The sequence below is a fragment of the Macrosteles quadrilineatus genome, unplaced genomic scaffold, assembly GCF_028750875.1.
Source record: "Macrosteles quadrilineatus isolate MER2022 unplaced genomic scaffold, UCM_ALF_1.0 Scaffold_2__2_contigs__length_208266976, whole genome shotgun sequence".
Lineage (NCBI taxonomy): Eukaryota > Metazoa > Arthropoda > Insecta > Hemiptera > Cicadellidae > Macrosteles > Macrosteles quadrilineatus.
In genome coordinates, this window is record NW_026542595.1 from 46,214,535 (window position 1) to 46,225,505 (window position 10,971).

Genomic DNA, 10,971 nt, shown 5'->3' on the forward strand with positions numbered 1-10,971 from the left:
AAAATGAAAACTTGCCAATAAAGGGGAGAGGGAAGGTTAGAGCGAATCTCAATGAACCCTATCGTTCAGGGCGGTATGGGAAAGGGAGTTGTGCTGTTAGGCTTTTGGACACGTGTCTGGAAACCTATTGCGGCTATGAGTAAGGCTATTTGTAGAAAACGCTATTTAGATTAAATGTTGATTATATAGATCTGTTATGTACATTATAAAATAATTAATTTATAAAACTCATTTAAGTAAACTCAACCAAAACTATTTATTTACAAAAACAATAATCATGTAAACAAACCAAATAGCAGATGATTCATAACTTTATAACTCAGCTGATAACAATAATCCTACATTTCTCCCCACCCAATTTAGGCTGAATTTCCGAAACTGTGCTCATCTTCAGGTTCCGTTTGCATTTTCCATTGAGGTGAATCAGTTGCACCTTCTCTTGCTCTCAGCTGGTCAGCGTGTTTTCTCTTTATTTCTCCCCCAACTAAAACGTTGTATGATAGCTCTCCCGTCCTTTCTTGTACTGTTCCTGGTCTCCAGCCCTTCTTCGTTTCATTTTGAACCCACACTTCTTGTTTGGCAGAAAACTCCTTTTGTTTGGATTTTAAGTCGTGGTAGTACTTCTGTCGCCACACTTGATTTTCTATTCTCTCTCTGCTATTATACCTCCACCTATCCAAAGCTGTTGGTAATCTTCTACCATAGAAAAGGACTGATGGTGGTTGTCCTGTGGTCTTTTGTGGGGTATTTCGATAGGCAAGCAACACTTGTAAAAGTGCAAGTGATGAACTGAGACCTTCTTGTTTGCAAGCACTGTATCTACTCTTGAAGGTTCTGATAATCCTCTCTACTAAACCATTGGTTTTTGGATGATACGGTGCCGATGTGACATGACATATGTTATTGTTCTTACAAAAAGCCTTAAACTCATGGGACGTGAAGGGGGTGCCATTATCGGATACAATTTTTTTAGGAACGCCGTACCTCGAAAACCAAGTCCTTAATCTATTTACAAGAGCAGCAGTTGTCGTACGGTCCATAACTTCGATCTCAACCCACTTTGAGTAAGCATCGATTCCTACTAACCAGAATCGGTTGTCGAATGGACCTGCGAAGTCGAGATGAATTCGCTCCCAAGGATCACTTGGCACATTCCAAGGATATAGAGGTACTTCTGTGTCAAATGATCGGTTACTCTGGCAAGGGTGGCATCTACGGACATAAACCTCGACATCCTTATTCAGATTAGGCCACCATACATAATACCTTGATAGGGATCTCATGGCCTCTATTCCAGGATGTCCTTTGTGGAGTTCTTTTAATACATTTTCTCTCAAAATCTGTGGCACCACTATTCTTCCTAATCGCATGATTATACCGTTTTCTAATGTCAGCTCTTCTCTCTTATTCCAATATGGTTTCATGGATGGTGGCAAGTTTCCTGTATCTTTTGGCCAACCATGTTCCAGGTAGTCTATAAGTTTCTTCATATTTGGGTCTTTCTTATATTCCAGTACAAGTTCATGATTTGGATAAACTACGTCGATTTTCTCCTGAACCAATGCTCGAATCTCTCTCTCATCTGGATCCAATACTTCTTGTGTCTTGAGTGAAAATCTAGACAAAAAATCAGCCAAACAATTATCCTGTCCTTTGATGTACTGGATCTCAAAATCATACTCCATTAAATACAAAGCCCAACGAACCAAACGGTTGTTTACTACTTTGGTAAGATCTCGATGCATTCCAAATATTCTTTCAAGTGGCTTGTGGTCCGTCCTCACCTTGAAATGTCTCCCACTGAGGTATTGTCTAAACTTCTTTACGGCAAAAACTAACGCCATAGCTTCCTTGTCAACTGTAGCATACCTTTTTTCTGCTTCCGTTAGTGTCCTCGAGGCGTACATGACTGGCCTTTCCGTTCCATCCGGCATCAAATGTAACAGCACTGCACCAACCCCTTGTTCACAAGCATCACATTCAATAATGATCGGCTTTGATATGTCGTATGGAACTAATGTCTTCTCTAATGACAGGATATTCTTCAACTTGTCGAACGTACTTTGTTCGGTGTCAGTCCATTTCCATTTAGTCTTCGTACCAGTCAGCTTATGCAAGTTCGAAGCGATAGCATGAAGATTAGGTATGTACCTTTCGTAAAAATTTAGTGCTCCTAGAAAAGCTCGTAATTCTTTCACGTTTCTTGGCCTTGGTGCGTGTCTTATGGTTTCAACTTTGTCTTCGGAGGGATGAATACCATTCCCATCTATTGTATGACCTAAATACTTAACAGATTTCTGAAATAACTTACATTTTGATAGTTTTGCTCTTATTCCACTTGATTCTAGCCGCCTCAAAACTTCTCTAAGAGTGGTTATATGGGTAGTCTTATCCTTACTAGAAATAATTATGTCATCAAGTAGAACTCCGACATTAAGTCCTTTTAGTAAACTTTCCATGTACCTTTGAAATTTTGCCGGACTCGAGGAAAGTCCAAAGGGCAACCTTTTGTAGCGAAAGTAACCTACATGAGTTGCTATTGTCAGATACTTTTGTGACTCGGGGTGTACTTTCATTTGCAAGTACGCGTCTCGAAGATCTATGACTGAAAATATCTTTCCATCAGTTAATTTGGAAGTCAAGTCATCAAAGGTTGGCAAGAGGTGTCTTTCCGGGACGATGTTTGGATTCAAGGTTGTACGAAAATCGCCACAGATTCTTACTCTACCTCCGCCCTTGTCTACGTTAACTGTTGGGGTACTCCATTCTATCGGTGTTTCGGAAGGGTCCACTGGTTCCAAAACTCCTTCCTGTACTAATCTCTGTAATTCTCGCTCCACTGCCTCCCTTAAGGGGAATGGAACTCGTCGTGCCCCGTAAGATACAGGTTTTGTTCCACTTTTTAGATGGATGACTTCATTAGAGTCAGATATCGTTCCTAGCTCATCACGGAAGAGTTCGGAAAACTCCTGAGTTAATGCCTCTACTTCTTTTTGTAACTCTTTTCTATAACTTTCTTCGTTCTTACCTGCCTCTTTACTACTTGTCTTTCCATTGTCAATACGCCTAACCATTACTTCTCTAGGCAAATTAAGATTGAAAGCTACACTCCACGGCAACCCAAATAATGGAACATCATCTTCTAGTAATACAATGACCGGCAATCGCTTAGTACGATTACGTAAAGTAACGTCCACAAAAGCCTTACCCATGACTTCTAGCTTATTTTTCCCATAGCCAGTGATGACATCAGACGTCTTTTTGAGAGATTCGCCACTTGAATTTATCCTATCCCAAAGAGACAAACTTATAGCACTTACCCGAGCCCCGGAATCAAACTCCATTCTAACATTATACCCGTTCAATTCTACATCTATTGTAGCTCTGGGAACCTTACTCTTGACTGACCTAATTTGTGTACCACTAACATCAATATCAGAACTACACTCATCATCATAAGTTTGATTACAAGAATCATCTACTTTTCTCAAATTACCATCTGTTCTCTTGACAAAATTATTTTTACTTTTGCACATTCTTGCGAAATGGCCTCTCTTTGAACATTTCTTGCACACAGCAGAAATAGCAGGACACCTATCTTCACTAGGGTCATGTGTAAACCCACATCTATAACACCTATTGAAGCCAGTAGATTTCTGTACCTCTGGTTTCCTATTTTCCTTACTGTCACTTACTTTGAAAATCTCATTTTTACACGCATGTTTGGAAACTTCTTCTCTCGCACGTTCCATGGATTGAGCTAACTCTAGTACTACTGTTGACTTAACTCGCTCACCTCGGTTATCAACTCCCTCGGGCCATCTTTGTCTGACTTCGACTTCAAATTCTGGACAGTTGCTTCCTACTGCAAACCTATCTCGTACTCGTTCATCTAAGCTATCTCCATATTTACAACTTCTAGCTAAAGACTTCAATCTGTTATAAAACAAAATAAATGTCTCACCATCTTTTCTTATAGCTCTTTCAAACTCAAACCTTGTTGCAAAAAGGGTCCTTGTAGGCTTGAACAACCGGTTGGCTTCCTCTTTGACTTCGTCGTAGGTGCACTCCTCCCAGGCCCTTGGATACATCTGGTCCGACAGTGCCCTGAGGTGCTCCTCTCCGATATTTGCCAATAGAAGATCTCGCCGAGCCGCCTGTTCTTCTGAGTCAGCACCACCCAGTCCCTTAACTCTGCAGGTCAACTCAAAACGAGCTATGTAGTCTTCCCACAATTGTTCACTATTGTACTCTTTAAATGAAAATCTGCTCATTCTATCTTGTATGCAAGACATGTTACTAAAATCAATTACACTCTTATACTGAGATTGGTCTGTTTTCCTCGGCATTTCCTCGTCGCCAATATAAAATAATTAATTTATAAAACTCATTTAAGTAAACTCAACCAAAACTATTTATTTACAAAAACAATAATCATGTAAACAAACCAAATAGCAGATGATTCATAACTTTATAACTCAGCTGATAACAATAATCCTACATACATCTTGAGTATTTTCATAATCTTTGAGTCGAATATTTTAAAGTCACCACAAATTCGTTTTAAAATAACGCCTGTAATACTTAGCATTGCTCGAATTCAAGCAACAGGTACACTAGTTAACATTAATCAATGCAGAATAACTTAGAAAACCCGAACTAAGTGTGTATGTTGTTGTCATGGTTTTGCCAACGACAATAATAGAATTGTATGAGATTCAGAAATCTGTGGAATTTGACCGAGACGTCGAGACTTAATTTTTATACTTTTTATTGCAATTCAAATTGTTGTACAAAGAAAATGATGTTGATAGTACAAGAAACCGTATATTTTTTGCTATCATAGTGTGTGCTCAGTCTTTTGCCATAGAAGATGCATATTGTACCTGTAAATTATCAGAGTGTACAGTACATAAAAACGGATGCAAAAGATTGAGTCAAAATTTATTAAGTATATTAAGCACTAATTAAATTACTGTAGTAGGCTAAATAAGTACAAATGAGCACCCTGAATATTATATTTTTAAAAGATCTTCTTTTAAAAATATAATATTCATGGTGCTCAGTTATACTTATTTACTACAATAATTTAATATATCAGCAGCCCTATTAAGTTAACACCTAAATTAAAACATAAGCACTTTGTCAGATCACTTTGCTACTTATTTCTAGTATAGTACAGTCAATCCGTATCCAACGTGGACAAAATTGGCGTCTGAGAAATTTTGTCTGAAACTTATGTTTTTTGGGGCGCTGAATCCGAATCTGAAGTTGTCCAACAAATATTTCTTGAGCGTTCCGAGATATTCGCAAAAAACATCAAAATTTTAGCACTTTTTTCAGTTTTTATATTATAAGTCGAAAACTATGAATTCTAGCGACTTTTACCCCTCACAAAATGAAAGTGGGCAAAATTTCCTTCAAAATGCACTATTCAAACTTGAAAATCGATTAGAAATAACCTCCGCTAGAGCGCATTGAAAATTGGTTATTTTTCTAACTTAAAAAAAATTCAAGCTTTTGGTCTGGTTTTTAATGTTACTCAGCAAACACCCACCCCCTTCCATACCATAACTATCTCAACCCCTTCTATCTCATCAAACCTCCCCCTTTAGCATAAAATACCCTACCATACCACACGCTCTCCCCAAACCCACGCCGTTCATTTTACTTATCTTGAACGGAATGTGATAAATAATGTTAGAGAGGTAGGTTTCTATGGTAATGATTACAATTTATTCATAGTTCATATTCACTATATCTACATAGCCTAACTAACATTATTTTTAAAATGTACACGTATAATCAAGTGCTCAGGCGGGGGCGTTTAGGCCCTGCGCAAGATGGTCCTGACTGTGGCTCCTGTGGCTCTGGCAATTCTTCTATATCATCTACTTCCAGGTTGTGCTCATCGAGTTACCATGAAATTCACCAGCGGAAGTGCCTTCACTGTTCGCCGTAGTAACAAGATGTGGTGCGGCACATTTACTGATCAGACCATTGAACAATCATTGATGAGAAGTATGAAAGTAGAGGGGGGACTGACCAGATCTCGTGACCTCTCCGACAGTGTAGCCTTTCGTTGGTTACAAGGACACACAGCAATGGCTCACATTACTGAAGTTGTTGAAGATTTTTGTGTTGTTAAATTTGGCACTAGTGAACAACATACTGATAGCAGAGAATCCAGAGTCCAGAGGGATAACGCTGACGCTAAGAAACTGTTGGAGTGGATGGAGAGTCATGACCCTTTCCCAGATAACAATCAGATTATAAGTACTGGAATCGTAGGTGATGAACGAGTCAATTGCCATCGTACAAGAGAATTAGGACAAGAAGGTGTTGAAAGGATTGTTGGTTTAAATTTCAAGACAGTGAAATTCAAAAGGCATGATCGAGTTAACCCACTCTCTGTGATGCACTCTGGAATCAAAGTTCACGACAAGGTAGTTATCATTGACCCTACGACACTCTATCGAAGAATGACTATCGCAAAGCAGTCTGAAGACGAGCTAAAAGAATTCTTGAAATACGAACTAAGTCCGTATCCTACGTCATTATTTCAAGAAGGGTCCATGAGGAAAGGAACGAAATCGAAACTATATGGCCAAGGGCTAAGGGTTTGAAGTTGCTGGACAAACACCCCCAGCTGTCTTCCCAGCTAGCCCTTTTCAGGACACCTTCCCATGACCCGACCTTTAATCAGGATTCCATGTTAGAGGCAGGAGAGTCTTTCTTAGCAGCCTTATACGGGGGAATTATCAGGACACACCTGGACGACCTAAGGTACAAAGTATACAAGACAGCACTTTTCAAGAACTCGGTTAAAATGGAATCCCTGCCTCCCACAACGAACGCTGCTCATATTCACCTCCTGAGGGTCTACCTTCAGGTCCAGATATGGCTTGGCCATCAGCCTCAGCCTGAACAGTTAGGCTGGAAAAGAACTGTCAATGGACTCCAGCCCATCCTATCCACAAAGCCTCCAGCCCCCGAAAGCTTACTTTCGATTATTGCATGTAAATGCCAAAAAAGCTGCAACACTAAAGTATGTAGCTGCAGAAAAGCTGGGCTATTTTGCTCTAGACTCTGAGCCCATTTTCGAGGCCTCTGAATGCAGCAACGTGAACCAGAGAGATCCTGATGACTACCACGAGGAACTCGATGAGCACAACCTGGAAGTAGATGATATAGAAGAATCGCCAGAGCCACAGGAGCCACAGTCAGGACCATCTTGCGCAGGGCCTAAACGCCCCCGCCTGAGCACTTGATTATACGTGTACATTTTAAAAATAATGTTAGTTAGGCTATGTAGATATAGTGAATATGAACTATGAATAAATTGTAATCATTACCGTAGAAACCTACCTCTCTAACATTATTTATCACATTCCGTTCAAGATAAGTAAAATGAACGGCGTGGATTTGGGGAGAGCGTGTGGTATGGTAGGGTATTTTATGCTAAAGGGAGAGGTTTGATGAGATAGAAGGGGTTGAGATAGCTATGGGATGGAAGGGGGTGGGTGTTTGCTGAGTAACATTAAAAACCAGACCAAAAGCTTGAATTTTTTTTAAGTTAGAAAAATAACCAATTTTCAATGCGCTCTAGCGGAGGTTATTTCTAATCGATTTTCAAGTGTGAATAGTGCATTTTGAAGGACATTTTGCCCACTTTCATTTTGTAAGGGGTAAAAGTCGCTAGAATTCATAGTTTTTGACTTATAATATAAAAACTGAAAAAAGTGCTAAAATTTTGATGATTTTTGCGAATATCTCGGAACGCTCAAGAAATATTTGTTGGACAACTTCAGATTCGGATTCAGCGCCCCAAAAAACATAAATTTCAGACAAAATTTCTCAGACGCCAATTTTGTCCACGTATGGTTGATTTTTACAACGGATTGACTGGACTAGTAGTAGTTTGCAAGAATAGTATTGAAGTAGAGTAGTAGTTAAAATGTAGTTCCATTAATCTCTGTTTCTCTAGTTTTATTTAAAATAGTGGCGTTTATTGTCTATTAGGGCTATAGATTTAATCCGCGCAAAATATACGAAACGTGGGTTTCTATGAAGTACACACAAAAAGAGTTTAAAGATTAATGTGCACGCATTAAAAGCTTTGCTATTGCAAAATTAAACTATATTAAACTATATGTTTAATTAAAATTATTATATTGTGTAACTACCGTTCGTAGACGAAATAGTTTTCAATGAGTGGAATCATGATTGGAAGGATGCTATGGAATAAATTTTTTTTCTCTGGAATTCAATTACAAAATCTTTTTTGAAATCATTATATTTATTTAGTTAACGTTGAAATATATATACATATACGTTGCCTATACATTATTCGCAGTTTTTTTCTTTTCGACTTCTGAACCCCTTAAAAAATAACCTTAAAACTTGTTATCCGGCTTTTTATTTTTCTGGGTGTCCGTCTGTATATAAATCGGCCAAGATCTCTAAATACATACATTCTTATAAATCAACGGGTAGATTCTGTTAGGTTATATAAATAACATCACCCAATATATGTAATATATGGTTGTTTGCATTGTCCCCCTTGTATGTTTATGTTTCCTTTCTTATCCCAATTTATGAAGTATCTTCATGTTAGGTTGTTGTTTGTTGTAAATCTCAATAACACTCGAGTTATATGTTATTTATTAAATGACTGTTCTTTAATGTACATCCTTATAAAGAATGAAATAATATAAAATATTATACTTGTATGATAGGTTAAATTACTGATAATTTTATCGAATTAATTATTACAAAACATTATTATTTGAAAGATTTCGACAACAGACTAATGCGTTACTCACTAAAAAAATAATACTTATTCAAATTTTTTAATCTCAAGAAAATAACTGAGTTAATGACATTTTACAAAACGTGTAGTGTTCTAACATTAAAATTGATATTTTGACAAAGCAACTGAGTTAGGCAAACATTTTAAAACAATGGTTATTTAAAGTTAATTTAAGTAATAACGTTTAATTAAATGTAGAATTTAAATGAACTACACGTGGCAGCCTGGTCTAGGGGAAAGGGATGATGCCTAACAAAAGATATTGTTCTGGGTCGTCACCATCAATTTAAAACTCAATTTAGAGCATGTTCCATTTTCATGTAGAGAGTAGTTAATTAATGATTAACTCTCACAGGTTAACTGTTAATTAGGAACTTAACCTTAACTTAAGGAGTGACTTAATTTAAATGGTTACGTGAATCTTCCATATAAAGGTTGACTAATACACGAGTTTATAGGAATCGGTGTAGTTGTATTAAAACGTCTGTACTTATTGTAGAGGTACAACCTAGTCATATAGTCATATACTTATAATAGTAGAGCTGAATAAACAAGATAGCCTAATATTGTATGTGTTTAAAATGCCCTCAACTCGAAATGCTCTAAGGGTTAAGTTAGTGCGAAGAAGGAAGGTTTCATTTCATAAGACCGTTGGACCTCTTTATTTTCGTATGCTATGAGCAAGACAAATCACGACACAAGGCCAGGTCGAGGCAGTAAAGTCTCGTCCGTGTGGGATCACTCAATTATCATTACCTGTGAGTAAGGTTCAACTCCTAAGTGACTCCATCTTGTCCATCCAACTTAATCATTTTCTCCAGTCAAAAAATTGACTTCGCGAGTTATTTAATACGGTATATCGTTGTTTTTTTAACACACTTTTAATTTATCTTATTTGTGTTCACTATTATTGTGTTCTACCTCAGTACTGTCAATTATAAACTTTTTTGGGACAGCGGTTGATTTTTTTTTTTTCTTCAATATCAATCCATATGCGCAATATAACAAAATCAATAGGCATAAATTGCTTTGATGTCCATTTTTATTTGAAGTCATTTTTCAGCATTTTTGTAGCGATAAAGCTGATAAAGCTGTTAGTAGGCCTAGTTGACTACATAATTTCATTTTTAATTTTGATATGTATGACCGGTAATTTTCGCACATTTTAAAACGCATGGCTTATTTTTATTCCAATTTAAGACGATGCTACTGCAATAGCAAGTTTATTTTCTTGTCTAATTACACCAAGTAAAACGTTGATAAGAAATGTTATGGCAGTGCCACCAGGAGTATCCATGAAGAATAATGCATCTTCCATTATGTTTATTATAGTGTCATAGAATCGTCTTTGTTGATTAGTAAGCTTAAATTTTCGTTAACATCTTCTTGAAGATCACTGGTGTTCTATAACAATTCTCTGAATATATCGGAGTTCACCTCAACATAAGTTTGTGTATTAGGGAGCCAAAAAACTCACTTTCTTTCCACACATTTCAAAATCCTTCTTTTCAATATAACGAAGTGCCTCATTGTACACAATATCATTCACCCCTTCAAGCTGCAAAATACCTCCAGACATTTGGAGTCTGAATTTTTCCCAGAGAACTGCTGGATTATACATTCCACATGAACTTAACATTACGGAGAAAAGGTATCGGACGTGCGAGGGTGATCTGTATCGTACTACTTCTTCGAGTGTGTTCTTTCATATTTGGTCATCTTCTAAACCACCCAAAGCTTGGCAGGTCTCTTTGTACGTATCACAGGCAAAGACAGTATTTCCAACAGTTCTAAAATCGATGAAAGAAAGATTTGGTGCCACGGATCCTGTGTAAAGGTTGTTAAAGGTTGGTTAACTTGACATCAGGATAATCTTGAACAGGTTGCCCCAATCGTCTTAATTTGAATTCTCTAGTAGAGGCATTTCAGGTGTAGTAGTGTGGTACATCTGGGTAAAGGAGACCTCTTGCAATCGGACCAGTTGCACATAGTTTAAAAATGCAAAATATAAAAAAGGGTGTCCCGTAACTCTCAGGACACATGTATCTATATATTAATTTGAAACTGTTTTTCTTTGTGATAGCTAATTTGAGAGAACGGCTGGGCGTAGAAGCTCGGTAGAGGTGTCTAAAGAAAGGGCTTGGTCTGTAGATAAGCCA

At 37.5% G+C, this 10,971-nt stretch overlaps 2 protein-coding genes across 2 annotated transcripts; one reads left to right on the forward strand and one right to left on the reverse strand.

Moving 5' to 3' along the window:
* Nucleotides 1-359: 359 nt before the first annotated feature.
* Nucleotides 360-4,274, reverse strand: LOC128984140 (uncharacterized protein K02A2.6-like). Its single transcript, XM_054403429.1, has one exon. It carries the CDS (start codon nt 4,272-4,274, stop codon nt 360-362), a length of 3,915 nt encoding a protein of 1,304 aa, XP_054259404.1.
* A 1,569-nt stretch (nt 4,275-5,843) lies between these two features.
* LOC128984141 (uncharacterized) lies at nt 5,844-6,626 on the forward strand. Its single transcript, XM_054403430.1, has one exon. It carries the CDS (start codon nt 5,844-5,846, stop codon nt 6,624-6,626), a length of 783 nt encoding a protein of 260 aa, XP_054259405.1.
* The last annotated feature ends 4,345 nt before the right edge of the window (nt 6,627-10,971 follow it).